The sequence below is a fragment of the Chaetura pelagica genome, unplaced genomic scaffold, assembly GCF_000747805.2.
Source record: "Chaetura pelagica isolate M959 unplaced genomic scaffold, ChaPel_1.0 scaffold344, whole genome shotgun sequence".
In the NCBI taxonomy this organism is placed as follows: Eukaryota; Metazoa; Chordata; class Aves; order Apodiformes; family Apodidae; genus Chaetura; species Chaetura pelagica.
In genome coordinates this window covers 9,045,656-9,062,956 of record NW_009953098.1, presented here as the reverse complement: position 1 = coordinate 9,062,956, position 17,301 = coordinate 9,045,656, and the positions used below count along the sequence as shown (strand labels likewise).

Here is a 17,301-nt window from a genome sequence, read left to right as displayed (position 1 = left end):
TATAGCTTCTCAAGACTCTTCATTTTACAGTCACATCCTTTTTTCCCCCAAGTAACAAGTTGCACAAATTGACATAGGTGCTTCCAAACCCATATCTGAAAACCTAACAATGGGCTGCAAACATTTAAATTTATATTTACCTACCTACGAATATATTTGCTTCTAGATTATTAAATGTCACTCAGATCTCACAAATGTCCTCTATTAGTACATTAATAATATATGTAGATAAAAATCTTTTGCACACCTGATGACTGACAAAATCCTGTACCAGCAGACAGCACTAGGTTTTCAGTCACTGGCATAATTTTCTGCTCATCACTGCTTCCATCACCTGTTGAATTCTGTTCATCATTTTCTTCTTTATCAGACGAAGAAGATGAAGTGACAACCACATTCTTTTCTGCCACTTTCTTTTTTAAGTTACTCTTTTTACTTTCTTTTACTGACCCTCTTTTAATCATCTTCTTACTGTCTTCATAAGACTCCTCATCAGAAGACGACAATGAGTTATTCTCTTCCTTCTTGGACATTTTCTTTTTGTGACTTATTTTTTTCTTTTCTTTAGATGCGGTTTGTTTTTTATTCCGCACAGCATCTTCAGAAGAACTCTCCTCTTTCAGGGGAGATTTCTCAGCATCAGAGGATAAATCAATTGGTTCTCTTTTAGCTACCCTCTCTCTTAAATTCCTCCTTTTCTTCTCTTTTAACACAGGTTCAACTTTAGTTTTGTCATTTTCAGAAGAATTGCAGCTTCCTTTCTCTGGAGATGACTTTTCAACATCAGAAGAAGATTCATCTTCTTTTTTGCAACTTTTCTTTTTCAATTTTTCAGATTTCTTTGCTTTGTTTTCTGATCCTTTTTTATTCTTCAATCTCTCTTTTGAAGAATCAGAATTGTGCTCTTTCTTTACAGATTTGTCAGTACTCTCTGAGGAAGAATCTTCCTGTGCCTTTTTCTTCTTCAAATCCTTGCTCTTCTTAACTTCGGTTAGTTTTGCACCTTTGGGACCACTCTCCTCTTTCTCCACTGAAGACTTCTCAACATCAGAAGATTCATCATGCTTTCCCTTTACAGTTTTTTCTTTTAAGTCTCTGTTGATCCTTTCCTTGGCAGCTGACCCTTTACCAATTTTTTTATCTTTAGAAGAACGATTAATTTCTTTCTCTGTGGAAGACTTTTCAGCATCATCATCATCAGAAGATTTATCTCTCCGTTTCTTCAAATTTACCTTTCGCTTACTACCTACTTTTTTCCTCTGCTCTTCTTCAGAGGAATCATAACTATCTTCTTTTCGTGAGTATCTTTTCTTAGCTTTTTTTGCAGACTCAATTTTACTCAAAATCTTAATTTCTTTTTCTAACTCAGAATCATAGTTTGAAGAATCCGAATAGTTTTGTCGTTTCTTTTTAGCAGCAGCAGAATTTTTAGCCGATTTGCCTCTTTTAGCATCTAAATCTGAACCGGAACTGGAACTTTTTCGTTTTCGTTTTCCGTTTTCATCCTTTACTGGTTGATTCTTTAGCAAATCACCAGTCTTCTGATCATTTGTTGGTGCTTCACTGTTGCTATCAATATCTGAAGAACTGTGGCTCATCATAGCTACTTCTTTAAGAACAGCTGGCATCTCATCAGAATCTGAGCTCTGATCTGATACATATGGCTTTTTAGATTTAGAAAGTTTATTAGGGCTAGGACCATCAACAGTACTGTCTGAAGGATTTCTTTTATCATTTTTCCTTCTTGGTTGCTTTGATGATTTTCTCTTCCGTTTGTCAGTACATGCCTCATTGCTATCTTCTTCTGAATTTGATGTTAAGGGACTGATGTCAGTTTGGCGCCTCAGAGGCGTAGTCTTCACACGTGGTGACCTCCTGAGATCAGATTCTTCTACAGGTGAGACCATTTCGTTCTCTGTGGAAGGTTCACTGCTAGCATTATGATTTTGTTTTACAGAATCAGAATTTTCTGCTTGAAGTGCATCAGCATCCTTACTTTCCTCTCCTAGATTGCTGTCTTGATCTTCAGCTTTAACTGTAGACTCTGAAAGGGAAACAGGAGTCAATTTTACTATCAATTCTTTTGTTCCTTTAGCCGATGATTTTAACTTGGTACCACCTTTGGTATCTTTCACAGGAGTGCTCGATTTTGTATTTGAATTTGAATTCTCATTATCTGTTCCTGTATTTCCACTGTCTTGCTCATCTGAAGCAATCTGAATCTCCATAGCAGATTCTAGAGTCTCAAAAATATCTTCAGGAACAGATGAGGGAATGGACACTATATCCATGTCTAAAGCCTCTGTACTATTAGGTTCATACTGAGGTTCTTCATTTCTGCCAGACCTTTTATCCTCACCAGCAGAACGCTTCTTATCTCTTTGTTCCACTGTTGGAACACTTTGATCCATGGGCTCACTGTCAGGCTGTTCTGATGCAACTTCCTTTTCAGTGTCATTCTCTTTTAATGCCACATGTTCCTTTCCTTCATCTTTCTTCACCTCATTTTTTTCTGATCTAACATCAGGTTTTTTCTCTTTGGTATTTTTATCTTTGATTTTAACATTCAAAGCTTGAAACTCCAAGTTTAGATCTTCTTCTAGTGCCAGATGAGCTTTTTTCATGTCATTCAACACAGATTTAAAAGCTTTTAGCTGATAAAGATGCACACTTGGCCTTGCTTCTGCATTTTCTGCAGCAGTTTTCAAAAAGCTTACAAAGCTAGAATTTAGGTTTACTGTAGTTTCAACCAGCTTTCTTGTTTTCTTAACTAAGTCCTTTGGCACCATTAGTGCTTTATAAGAGTATGTTACTGAACCTGAATGTGAATCATCTAGTTTTTTTTCTTCACCATTACAACTGGAATTATTTTTCTTTGGAGAAAATTTGGCTGCATTGTCACAGATTTTACTTTTTTCACTTTCAACTCTGATCTTTTTTTTGTTTTGCTGCAGTAACTGTTCTAAGTTTTCAAAGACACTGTCACATGCAGTGACCAAGTCCAACAAAGGCTCTGGATGGCAAACATAGCAGTGCCACTGGTTATTTTCATCCAGTATAGTCGATAGCTCCTTTCGACCCAGGTTGCGCAAAATGCACTTTTTACAGAAGGCGTTATGGCAGAAGTCACAGCAAATCAGATTTCCACCTTCAGCACACCACCTGAAACAAGGCATAAGAAATGTAAGTCTTATCTCTGTAGCAAAAAGGTGACAAATTTGAGAAGGCTGCATATGTTTCACTATTTGATCAAGAATCTGTGTTTTTAAAATTTAGGTGATAAACACATACCCATTAATTGAAAACACTCCTAGCAGCACAGCTGAAAAGCACTCAATTGAGAATTGGAAAGCCAGAAAATTAGGACAGAATCATAGAATGTCTTGGGTTAAAAGAGACCTCTAACAGTCATCTAGTCCAACCCCCCTACAATAAGCAGGGGTATTTCCAATTAAAAGAGACTGCTCAGGGCCCCATCAAGCCTGACCGTGAATGTCTCCAGGGATGGGGCTTCCACCACCTCTCTGAGCAACCTATTCCAGTGATCCAGCGCCGTCACATTGAAGATGACATTTTCCCTAATATCCAACCTAAATCTATCCTTTTCCTGCTTAAAACCATTACCTCTTGTCCTACTGTTTCATACCCTTATGAACAGCTCTTCCCCAGCCTTCTTTTAGGCCTCTTTCAGGTACTAGATTAACACTAAGGTTACCATTAAGGTACTAGATCACAAAGCTGAAATGGTCAGTAAGGTCCTAACGCAATTTCAGCACTGATTTTAAGACAAAAAATAATTAGATTTTATTTTCCATGTTTCTTCTGATATTAATTTTTAAGTTATTTTATTTTAAAACAAAATGCAGTAGCTTAGGTCTTTCTGGCCTCAACTGGTATATTATTAATCCAGGCATATATGAAAAAAAACCAAAAACCCACAAACTTTACTGATCTTTATTACACAGTCTTTGATGAAAACCTGAAAACCTGCTGACAAGTAAACTCACAGGCATAACAAACTACACAATTTTGATGGGATTATATATTAAGATGTTTGATACAAGGACAGAGTAGTACTTACATGTTTCAAAAGTGGGAAATGGATCTAGCAAAATTAAGTTTCTGTGACTCACAAGGTTTTGAATGTGACATTCTATGCCCAGCTTGAAAGTATTTGTAAGGTGGCATGCTATTTATTTTAAAATGTGATACCTTGCAAGCATCTTTGATATTGGATTTCCTTATAAATTGTTAATTACTGTTAATTACTAAAAAACAAGTATTTACAAAAGCCCTCAGGTCGAGCATTTCTTGGTGAGAAACAATTGTTTATTGAGGTCTTATCTGCTGGTCTTCATCTATGAAAAATTTAATTATTGCAGAAGAGCTGTGGTTGTTTTCTCAGGTTTTGCACACCTACCTGCACTGTTCATCCATTCCATCTGAATCACGGCTAATGTCATCACTCATGTAATACTTGTAGCAAGTCTGGAAAGAGACAATTTGTATGATTTCAGTATGTTTTAGAATTAAGCCATTAAAAGCAGCAGCTGCAAGGTCTTCAGCATTCTAACCCTCTTACATTTGTGTTTATCAAAAACACACCTTCCAGAGATACAACAGGTCCTAAACCACCGCTTATTTAGATGGCTCAAGGTTTATTTGAAAATTAAATAGGCTTCATTTGATGGCTGTGTATGTGTATATTTTAGAATAAAAAATGTTTCTCTTTAAATGTCTAAGTTTTTTTCCATCTATTTCCTAGGTAAATCAACATCACATCTTCCCTGACACAATCCTACATAAAGTACAACTTTCAGCTATATTCTCCGTAAGTCAGTAATCGATTCCGTAAGGCTTCATATAGAATGGTCTTCAGTATTTACCCTGATAAATGTTAATAATCAAGGCTTCAATGTCCAGATGTAAACTACACATTTTTATTGAGAAATCAATATTAGTAAGAAAAAAAATACACACAACTCAGCTAGTAGTAGCAGTGGCTTCAGTTGCTGGATTCTTTAAAACAAATTTTGAAGGTTTGGGGTTTTTTTCCAGCTCCTAGCAAAAAACATTCTCCCAGATTTGAATAGGGAATGAATACTCTGAATAGAAATTAATAAAAGGTATTAGCTAAATTCTGCCCCTTTACCCAGTGAATCAGTAAATTCAGAATCCAGAAGTGGCTTCAGCACCTGAATTTAAAATTATGTCCCTTTATCTGGTACAGTTATGTAGTTATATGTCCGTTCAACTAAACAAACAACAACAACAACAAACAGTAAAAGCTGATGTTTATAGACTTAAGGGAACATTTGTAATTAAAGGAGAACAGTTTCTCAAGTATGCGTCTGTTTTCCTAAGCAGAAGAAAAAAACTAAGCACAGAAAGTAATGGAAGACATGGATTTTATCAGGGACTTCCTTTCCTCTCCCTTGCATTAACACTAAGGCCACGTTCAACAAGGATACAGAAAATTCTGGGAAATACCACATTAGTAATCTAGCAGAGCATCTAGCAGAGCTCAGTCAAGAGCTGCTGTTGAACCCAAAACCCTGAAGATGTTTAAAAAATGAACCAGATTATTGCATGCATTACACAAACACAGACACATTAATGATTTTCAATCCTAGGAACAAAAATGAGGCCTTCAATGAAAACTGAAAACAGTTGTCTTTTAAGCTGATTTTTCTAAAGTATATTTTTAAAAAGAAATAAGCCGAACAAATAGAAGAAATGAGCCAAAACATCAGACGAGACAGATGGACACACCTGGGATAGTAAATCAGCTGAATATGCAGCATTATCTGGGAATTGGGGGAGAAACTGAAGGCGAGAGAAGAGGAACGCTAAACATGCATTGCAATGCAAATCTGTAGCTGCCTTTACAGATATATTTATAAATACAGAATTTCGACAACTACAGAGATATGCAAGAGAGATGTCTCTGTATCTCTTTGAAAATTAAAAGGACGTGACAATAAGAGGTAGGGGATGTTTCCTTCCTGCTCTGTTCCTCACCTCTTCCCATTGTAGGCAACTTAAGGCGTAACCAAAGCCACCACAAAACCATGTAGTTGAAGACCCAGACGATGGTTTTGGATTACGGACTAGACCATTTTTACAGAGGCTGACATAAATTACAGTAGTCCAGGGCTGTACACAAGTGAAACTGAGATGGTGTCCTGGTCTGCACCAGGATGAAGCCATTTTTCATTTGACTGATTTTTTTTCCTTCAATAAGCGTTCCAGCTTGGACTGACAACAAACGCTGGAAGCTACTTTTCCTCTTCTTATTCCAACACTGGTTTATATATGATGCTTTACCAGGAGATCTAGAATTGAACCTGCTCTTATAATACATTATGAATAGGCAAACATTTCACAGATCATTTAACAGAAAAAGTTCACTAAAATTAATAGCTTTAAAACTGTAAAAATAGATTACAAAGAAGCCACAATGAGTTTAACTGGGATCTAAGAAAATATTAATATAATTTGTAATCTGTAACTGCCATTTTGTTTTCTGCTTTTAGTCTCCTTAGTTGTAATGATAAAGACTGAAAAGTTTATCAGCTAATAAATAAGAACGACTCCAACAAAGACCCCACCCAAATCAACTAGTAAGACATTTCAAACAAAAACAAACAGTACAAACTGCAGAACTGTTTACCACATACCTTACAAATAAGAACTTTCAGTGTAGGATGTCTATAGATTGAATCCTTTTGAAAGTGGTTCACCTGTTGCCCACAAGCTGTACAGCTTACAATTCCATGTAGTCCTTCCTCTACAGAGAGGATTATAAACCACATATTAATTGTTTTCTTTTTTTTTTTTTTTAAGAAATCTGTATATACCTGTTTCATTTTCTTACAACACTTTGTTATGTTTTTCATGTCTTCATTAGTTTACTACCCACTCAGTGTTAAATCTTTCTCTATCCACTTGCTGTTTAAAGACTAAAAGACCTTTCCTCAAATTTCTATGCTCCACTTGGGATCAAGATACACATTTTTTCCTTTGAGAGGTTTAATTTGGATTAACCAGTCACCTCATGAGAACACACCTAAGCAAGAGTTATCACTAAACTCATTAAAAGCAGCCTTTATATTCTTTACAACTTACTTCATTTAATCTTTGTTCATAAAATACCATTTTAATTAATGTTTGTATTATGGTACTACTTTCACAAACAAAAACATGGAAAACCATTACAAAATATGCATGAAATCCTTGCAATAGCATCTGAATAAAACTGTACTTTCACTTCTTGTTCCCCTCTTTATGGTGGGGTTTTGAGGGTTTTTTTGTAACAACAATTTTGCAATAATACGTATGTTCTCACCTTCTTGCCGATTAGCTCCCATAGTCTGTGTCTCTGCTGCTGTATCTACAGTCAGTCAAGAAAGTGTATCTTAAACCACTTGGAAAGGTGGTGGAACTTGGGGTTGGGAGGCTCACTACATGCCACGCTGTTAAACTGACTAATTAATACTACGAGACAGTTTTGTTTTCAACAGCAGCAATGCTTTCAAGAAAAAGGAAAATCACTTGTGAAAGCTCAAACTCTGCTCATGCACTTAAAAAAAAACTAATTTGGGATCAAGCAGATGGAGGTTTGATACAGGATTACTGAACTGTGACTTGTCCTTTGCTGTCATATTACAAAAGTAGCACGAGGAAATGAACTTCAATACTTAATGGTTACAGTCTGAGTAAAAACTATATATATCCTTTTTTCTTTTTCTCCAATAATCACTACCACAGAATTACAACCAAGCACCAACACCACAGTTAAGGAACTGAATGAACATTCTCAAGACACAAGGCCCGTTACCAGTGATTTGCTATGGAAGCACAATCAAAATTAGCTTATAGGCCAGTAACAACTAACACACCCTTACTCTTCAGTAAGAACTCTAGTGGGAGGTGTTCCTGCCGATGCAGTGGGGCTGGTACTAAATGATCTTTAAGGTCCTTCCAACCCAAACCATTCTATAATTTTATGAAAACTGCAGGTTTGAAATTCTCAACACAAGATTTGTTGTCTTCATCATCAACATATGCATGATTGTCTGTACTGCAGAGTTCACAGACTCACAAAGCAACTCATGACCTCAAAACCAGCTCAAACGCCTATTTCAAGCACTGCTGGTAAACTTCAAATGCATCTATCATATCAGACTACTTGGAAAAGAACACCACAGTCTATTACACCCAGCAGCAGAGAAGCCTACCCTGGCTTTGACAAACAACATAGTCCTTAAATGAGTGTAAAAATCAGAAGGCAAGAGGCAACTGCGGGGGAACAAGCTATCTGCTGTTAAATCCCAAGACACTTCCCCCCTCCTCTACAACTTGTAAGGGAGAGCACTACTGCCTCCTTCCTAAAAATTTGGAAGTTGGCACCAGAAAAAAGAAAGGAAAATTTAGAAGGTAACCCTTTATAATCCATATTACCACAAATTATGATGATTTGAAGAAATTAAACAACTACTAATTCATTATTACTGAGAAAATACTTTCCTAACTATGAGTTTGTTAGCAAATTCACAACCATAACCATTCTGCAGACAAACCTTGAAAATAAGGACTGGCACTTGGCCTCTTACAGTTCTGGAGAAAACCTAGACCGGCAAAAGTTCTATTGCTACTACTATTTCTAATATAAATGGGACATACAATCTCTAATAAAAATGCAAAGATGCACCCTGCAAAGAACAAGACAGGTATTTTCTATTTTATTGTTAATATTTATTTACTTGCATTGTGGACAGAATTTAGGACCTCAAATAGTTGTAACTACATGCTTACCTGCTTGAACCAGTAATGCTTAACTTCATGTGTGCACAGAGGCGGCACCCCACACTAGTAGTGGCACAGTAAGTCCCACTTCATGGAAATAGACACACAGGCATAGAATAAGTGGATTTTGCACTACCTCTCCTGTGCATGTCACAAAACAAGACTGCTTTGATACAGTCCTAATCCAGCTGCTCCAGACGTAGGTTGCAGTCATGTCCCTTAGCTGGCTATCTTTCCTGGACTGGAAACAGGGACAACACAGGAGCAGGCAGTACTTACTCCATTTACCCTGAAAGTTTATCGGAGCTTAATATGTGTTCTGGAGAGCCTTAAAATCTAGTAAAAGGTTATCAGTAGTAACACAGATACAAAAAATTCTCTAGAGATGGAGAAAAAAAAATGGGAAGGTCATATGAATTGTCCCAGGCATACAAACACAGACCACAAAGGTCAAGCAGAAGAGTCCAACCTCTTTAACACTATACCCCTGAAGATTTATGTTGGACCTCTTGTAAAATTGTTAAAAACCACAAATGGAAAAAGCATTGCTAGAAGTTGAACATATTATCTTGTATTAACAGAACAAAACTGATTTTCAAAGATAATGCAGAGAAAACATTAATGCTCAAAACGTGATTAAAATCATGCATGAGCCCATATGAATGCACAAGCACATTTCCATGGTCAATTTTACTCTTCTTCAACCACAGATGGAGAAATAGCACTTATTATACCATAATAGCACTTTAAAAGAGAGCAAGTACCTCAAATGATATAAAGGGAAGAATGAATAGTGTACAAGAGTTACTTGTCTGAGTATTCTGATTAATGCCGTAAGTGTGTAAACTAAGATATCTCTGGTGGTATTAATGAAAATATCTGCGTTCTTATTGACTACGTTACACATAACCCTCCCCCTCCTCTCCTTTTTGGAAGGAAAATTAAGATTTCTTTCTTTTGTCACTGTTACCTACTTGACTTCTCAGTTTCAGCAGCAGCTACAGAAAATGTGCTGGCACAACAGCTTTTCAAATATAACCCTTAGAAGAGGAGCCACTAGTAGGGAATCTCCCCCAATTTAAAAATAAAAAAAAGGCTTTGAACTGTTACAGGTACTAGGCTTCCTGATAGCTCACTGATTGATAATATGCCTATAAACATCCCTGCTCAAATATGGTTGCTTTCTTGGTGAAAATTCTGCATCAATGGTTTTCCAATATCATTCCATAAAAAAGGAATACCTGTAACACCTGACTGCAACCAGCTAACTGTTCTGAATAAAAAGCAGAAAGGATCCATATGGAGTACCTGATGATGTATCCTATACCTACTGAAAATAAGAACTTTAATGAGAACTAATCTTAGCTTTCACTGCTGCATTGCAGGGGCAGCAATGGAGGCTAATTTCGGCCAGCTAGAATCCTTAATGAACAAAAAGCCAGAAGAGTGGAGGTATTTTTAGGATTATTTATCAGAAATAGGAACAATTTTTAGATGTACCAAATGTGGTCATAAGCAACAATTTAAACCCGCTTTAATAAATGTTTTAAATTGTATTTACCTCCACGCTTTTTGGGAGCTTCAGGTTTCATTTTAACGGTATTTCTGCTTCTAAATTCAGGCCCTTTAAAATCATCTTTGTCTTCATTCAGCACTGGCTCAGGCTGTACAACCACTGTACCTAGAATAATTTTATTTAGAAATTGGAAACCATTACTCATCCAAATGAAGAGCAAAAGTTCTGTTTAAATAAAAGCTGACACAGCACCTATTAAAAAGAAGTGCAATCTGTTGATTAAACTCAACAAAATTCTTGAATGCACAAATGTTCACATTAAAAAAACAACAACAAAAAAAAAACAACACAAAAAACCAACACAACCAAAAAGACCACCACACACTTCAAACTATGTCTGTCTTGCAGCTGCAGGACAAAAGCCAAAGACTGAACAGGCTACAAGGAGCAAATTCTGCTCTCTCTGGCCTGAAGTGGTATGTGCAGAACAGGACTGTCATACTGCTGGCTGTGTGTGGGACAAGAATTTGCAGTGCAGTGCTACAAATAAGGGTCTTTTGTTTAGGTCACTTGAATCTATCAAAAGCCTTAAAGTAACTACTCTTTTCTCTTTTTCCCCCTTCTACCCAGTCTCCCTCATCCTAAATGTCAGTAAGAAATAAATGAAAAAGCAAATTAATAAAACCTGTTTTGTCATCAATTCAAAATTTCACTTTTTTATTTAAACAGAGAAGAGTACTAATCCAAATTATGTGAATGAAAAAAAATCTTTCCTACTTAAGAGCTCAGTTTTAATACTTTTGTTGTGAGGACACTGGAAATAATCTAACATTCTAAGAAAGTAAATTTGAAGTGGTTGCTTGAAATACTGTTACTTCTGCAGTAAATGGCAGAGGTCTCTCCATTTTTCCTGTTAACTTCCATACGTAAGAAATGGAAGAGACTAATCAAATTCATGCTATGGTTAAGGAGAGTAGAATGCGGGCTTACAGTACTGTTTAAAAAGGGTGCTTAAATATAGAACAAATAATGACATCCACCCCCAATATTTAGTTTTGCTGTTGTTGATCTTACTATTCTAAGATCTATTTTAAGACAGAAGAGTAAAATAAGGAAGACTTGAAAGTGACAGAGTCTGAGAAGTCTACAAGAGAACAGAAATCCATTACTTCCCCTGTTTCATGTTGCTTTTATACAGATATCAGTAGACATTTGAAATTAAGCCACCAGCACATCCTGGTGTACCCATAGATGAAAGTATGCTGGGTTCAAAACTAAAGCTGCTGGGTTTCCTCTCCTAAATGTGCATGCACAGGGTGAGTGTGTGCGTGCAGGCATTTCTGTTGATATATAAAAGCCAACAGGACCTCAGACAGGCATTTTACTAATACATGTGCATTCTAGTTAATTGTTTATGCTGCATCATAATCTTGGTTAATTTGCTGAATTCAGAAGCAAAGAAGGAGATAAGATTACCTTTAGGTAAACTTTTCATATCAACATCGTTTTCTGAGTTTTCATTTGAAACATCTTCATTTAGAGTTTCATCTAAGTTTTGCTCATCATCTGATCCAACATACTTTGTTACAACTGTAGGTTTCCTGCATAAACAGAAAAAAACCCATAGCATGACAAATATTACATACTGCAATACAGGTAAGCCTGGTGCTTTGCAAGCAAAACACCACCTGAATTGGGAAAACCTATGTTATTTTTAAATTAATTTAAGAAATGACAAGGTGGGATGCTCTGAGTTATTACAATCAGTAAGTTGTAGGGTAATTTTCTTGTTAGGAACTGGAATTTTCCTTCCTATGTGAAATGAAAAAATATACCAAGAAAGTATTTTTGTTCCACAGATTTGCTGTATTTTTATTTTTTTTTGTAAAATCAAGGTTTGATATGTTTTTGAGAAGGTTTGATATGTCTGAAGAAGGAAAAAAACCTGAATGTAACAAAAGTCAGGGTCTGCTCAGAAATTTTACACATCATTCCAAGTTCAACAGGCAGTGCAAAGAGAACACAGATATTAGCAAATGACAAAAAGCAGCTTGAGAGAGAAGATGCTTGCAAGGAAATAGAAGAAATGCAGAATGAAATTAACAAGCTGATTGTTGAATAAAAACACCAGTTACCAGAATTTCATACAAACATAATTTAGAACTGAATCCATTAAAATGTATTAAGCTACTATGGAAGGTAAGGGATAAAAGAAAAATTTAAAAAATAAGAATGTTGAGCAAAATTTTCAATAGTCTGAAGGTAACCAGGAACTGCTGCAGAATACCATTTTTGTCAGTACCAGGCACAGTTATCATAAATGCATGAGTGAAAATACCTTCAGTGATAGGAAGCAGAAAACTAAAATTATATAAATCAAAGAGTTTAGCAGGATGCTGGATTCAGAAGATGAGGGAGAAATTCAAGCCAAGTATAAAACCACAGTTGCAAATATGGAATCACAACAAACAGAAAAGGGAAAATGAAGATTATTATTTAATTCCAGCAGACATGATAAAATACACAAACTTTGATTAGAAGGACTGAAAAGAGATGTACAACATTGTTAAAGAGCAGTAAGAAGGCAGCTGTTGAAATAGTGCATTTGGAAGAAGAGCTTACCTATCTACACAGTATGCTAGGATTTAAAAATAATTTATGAAGGACATAACTTGAATGACATCAGCTGAAAGCAGAAGATGAGGAGTTTTACTCTAAAAGTTCGCTGTTATTTAGGTCACAAATAATTTGTCTCCAGTAGGGTCAACTTGGATGGTCAACAGTGATTTTTTTAAATCAAAGAGCAAAAAGGAATTAAGCAAAATACAGCAAATAGCAGTTTCTGCACAGGTCAACTTAACAGCAGAGTTTGATTGTAAAGTCTCCCAACAGTAAGATGTATAAAGTCTTTTTTCCATATGATCCAGCTTACATTTTTGGAAGAATCCTGGCTGTACAAATAGGAAGGGTGAAGGAACAATTGTATAATCACCTTTGCCCTGAAGATAAACAATAATCTTTTTGTCTTTGTTGATAAAAATCTAGCTTTAACCTTTGACCAAAAAATATGGTTTGAATTTTAAGTCTGCAATGAGGCATTTGTTTTACCAGCACTCTGCTGACTTAACGGACCTATATTGGTGTACACTACAAGTATCTGGCACAGTCCATGGACTTTTCTGTTTCACATGCCAAAATGTAATTTATTAATTTTCATTTTCCAAGCCAACCTTTTTGAACGTGATGATCCTATGGATTTGTTTCTTTCTGAAGAACTATTGCCCTAAAAACAAGAAAAAATTAAAGTTAACAGATTTGTGACCAAGTGACATGACAACAAGAATAGTTTCTTATTAACAAGGAGACATCTCAGAAATCACCAGTGCTCTTACAAAAACAAAGTAGCAAATGAAACAAAAATAAAACAAAAAGTTTTCAATAGTCATGCCAGTTCAATTAAACTAAATCTATGAAGTTTCAGATCAGCAGTAAGACTCCAAGAAGTCATTATACTTTAACAGCATTTTGCATTTCTCAACAGAAATTAAATCACATATTTCAGGTAAGTAAAACCTAACTCTCTTGTGTTTAAGACATTTTTCCCAGGAATTACTGTGCATCAGAAAGACGATGAAGTTGTCCAAGTAAATTTGTGCATTAATTTAGAAATAAGGGGAGTAGGCTGTAGAGAAGGACTGCTTGTATATGCAAAAATCAAAATAAGTATCATTCAAAATTTTATAGTTATATTTAAATTTATTTTTAAATATTTTACATCTAATGTTTCTATTCAGTAGATACGACATTGAAAGAACACTGTCAGAAACATCCAGTAAACGTTTATTGTAAAAGCAACAAAGTTAACTCAGCATTTCCTGTGACAGCCATTCTGCACTAGTTACGCAATATTCCAGAGCACTTTTATTCCTACCTCTTCTCTACTGTTCTCCATTGAAGTTGGACTACTTTCAGGTTCCCTGCTTTTACCTATGGAGAGAAATTAAAGGAATCCAATTAAATCACTGTGTGACTTTCAGAGACAGTCTGCTGCACAACAAAACACAGCCCACCATATGGCATAAGTTCTACAGAAATAATTTAGAAATTAAGTTCCTGATAGGCTGAAAGGCAGCCTGCCCACTCCTGGTGAAGAAACACTGAAGAAATTAAAGTGCAACTGAAACAATACTGAAAGAATATATAGGCACTGTCTTTTTTCATCTCTTACAAGTTACTCTGATTTTCTCTTATATATCTTAACATTAAAAGCACAATATTAAATCTGGGATCATGGTAATACAAACAAAAATCCCATTTGATACAGAGTATGAGAGACAATTCCCATTTCTAGGTCTTTGGACCTGTAGAATATAAAACCTGAAGACATGCAACCTATTAGTATCTGTTCCATCCACTACCCTAGATAGCAGAAGGGAATGTTTCAGGATCAGTGGTTCAATGATACATGCATGAAGTAGCTCCAAAAACTTAGCAATAGCTATCAGTATTTTAATAGATGAACTACTGACAAACACCCAAGTAAAGTGGTAGTCTGACTGTATCTTCACACTTCAGTTTTGGGAAAAAAACACAAAAAATTACTTTATACTTTAAAAAAATTAAGTAACTTTGATTAGAAAATGTAATGCCAGGTATTTGACCTGGGCAGAATTGTTTGGATAAATTTCAGCCAAAATTATCCAGCCACAGCTAAGACACAGCAAAATATAACAAAACAAAACAAAAAACAACAATGGAAACAAAGTTTTTGGCCATGTTAAGTACCTGAAATTTCCCCTCTGAAATACTACAGGCATTCCCTCATTCTGAGGAAAGAACCTGAAATTTGGAAGAAGGGTGACATTTATTTTGGAGACTAGGCACTGCCACCTTCTACTCTTGACCAATTTCGCCCACATGCTCAATCTATGGAAAATGTAAGTTCATAGATGCTTGGTAGAGATTTCTCTGATTCTAGCAGTGATAATCTGTAAATTTTGCATTCAAATCTCAAAACCAAGACTGAAACACCTGCTGTTCATTAGTAAGTGTACCCATTTCAAAGCAAATGTGTATTTTAAGGGAAGGAGTCAAATTCTACTTCATAACTACACAGGATAAAGGAAAAAGATTTCTTTTTCCCCAGTATACTTCTCAGCAAACATTCACTTTGAGATGCACCTACATCACAGTTCAGTTTATTATTCTGCTGAAGTACCACAAGAATAGTTTAATTTCTTTTTGCTGTGTTAACAGCTCAGTTTGATGCTGACACAAGGAGGTTAGCACCACATGGCAGCAGACACCCTCTCAAGAGAAAACATTAAACGATAACAACTGCACACCAGAAAACCCACATAAGTTTACTGCTTAGGACAACAGGAGTCTGAAAGTAAACTCTGTAACAGAGCCAACACATTCTCCTGTACTGTATCACTTCAGCACATTTTTAACTCATTCAGTAGGAAACATATTTCACCTAGTTAAATTTGGAAATAGATTTTATTCAATACTGTTATGAAATATTTTTTTATTACTGTAACCAAAACAAGTTTACAATTTGTTACCTATTTCTATCTTGTAAAGAAAAACTTATAATATAAAACCTGACCTAGCATAGGACACAAGGTTTTACAGAAATATTGTTTTCAAAGGTTTCCAGAATATATGTAGAAAACTTTTTCAAATACTTATGAAAGCGCAGTCTCCAAAAGTACTTCTGCAACTTCTACAACAACTGCAAAAACTTTACTTCAGCAGAAAAAACAAGATACAGCAGTTACACATTCAGGAAAACTGAGGAAGGAACCACTAGCACAACAAAATACATGCATGTTTGCCAGATCATGTTCCACAGAAAGTCCATAACTAACAGAATTAGCTTTTCTTCAGCTTTAGAAATAAATCAGAACTAAGAGAAATACTGTCTCAAAGGCCTATTATATATTTATTAAGATATCCACACTTAAATCACATTAGGAATTTGCATAATTGCCCTACTGAAGTGCAGTACAGTGAAATAACAGCAGAGTTGCTGTACTTTAGAATAATACATACATTGAAAATAAATATATAACATTTCCTTATACCTGTGGTTTTGTTTTTAGATGATGGAGGACTGTTCGCGTCTTCAGATTCTTCTGACGAGTGAGCCAAGAAGTCATGAAGTTTCTGCACCAATGTATTCAACTTGTTTTCACTGTTAAAATACAAGTAAAACCTCAAATTTTACATTGCACTCTAATTAAGCAAGCTTGAAATAAATTGTTTAATCTCAGTAACACACACCTACAAAAGAAACTCAAATACAGCTTAAATGTTTATTTCTGTAAAATAAAAACAAAGTTTTGTTAACCCGAGTGAACTAATATGTGCAGCCTTATTGACAAAAAAGCACTACAAAGTCTGTTAAAAGTAATACTAAAAAGCTTCTTTTGAATCATTTTTAATGTTTAAAATTATTTTCCAAATTCAAGAAAGTGAGTGGTAATGCTGCTATGACACTAAGATTAAAAAAAACAAATTTCTTTTACTTGTAGATCTTCTGACAAAGTAGAATCTTAAAAGCTTTATTATATTACAAAAAATGTGAGCCATGGGAATATAAAACACTAGAATAGCAGAAGAATTTCACTTACAACCTTAGAAACAAACAGGTTCATTGAGCTTGACAGATCTGTATGCTTATGTTAGTACACAGACCATGTATGCTGTACTAATTTTGTCAAAAAAACCCAAAACAACCACGTAGGATCAAGATAATTTCTTGATCTGTTTGTATGAGTATTCATAATTAATTTATAAAAAGGTATCACACTGGGAATTCTCACTAGACAGTTTTATACACCAGGAACTGTTACACTGTACATATACTCATTACAATAAAAGGGAAACACCTTCACCCTGTGCTTTTGTTAAAAAGCTATGCTGCTTCATGTTATGTTATGCCCTTTCATTTTACATTATTTGTTTCAGAT

The 17,301-nt window shown here is 35.4% G+C and overlaps 1 protein-coding gene across 1 annotated transcript in view; it reads right to left on the bottom strand.

Moving 5' to 3' along the window:
- Positions 1–16,516, bottom strand: part of ATRX (alpha thalassemia/mental retardation syndrome X-linked) — a 63,389-nt gene extending 46,873 nt beyond the window's left edge. The window contains exons 1-10 of the mRNA XM_009997243.1: positions 16,414–16,516; positions 16,063–16,075; positions 14,256–14,289; positions 13,555–13,607; positions 11,801–11,925; positions 10,370–10,489; positions 6,681–6,790; positions 4,421–4,488; positions 915–3,162; positions 246–836 (exon numbers count right to left, since the gene is read on the bottom strand). Coding sequence (XP_009995545.1) covers positions 246–836; positions 915–3,162; positions 4,421–4,488; positions 6,681–6,790; positions 10,370–10,489; positions 11,801–11,925; positions 13,555–13,607; positions 14,256–14,276 — 3,336 coding nt within the window. The 5' untranslated portion in view covers positions 14,277–14,289; positions 16,063–16,075; positions 16,414–16,516. The remainder of the gene's footprint in view (positions 1–245; positions 837–914; positions 3,163–4,420; positions 4,489–6,680; positions 6,791–10,369; positions 10,490–11,800; positions 11,926–13,554; positions 13,608–14,255; positions 14,290–16,062; positions 16,076–16,413) is intronic.
- Between the last annotated feature and the right edge of the window lie 785 nt (positions 16,517–17,301).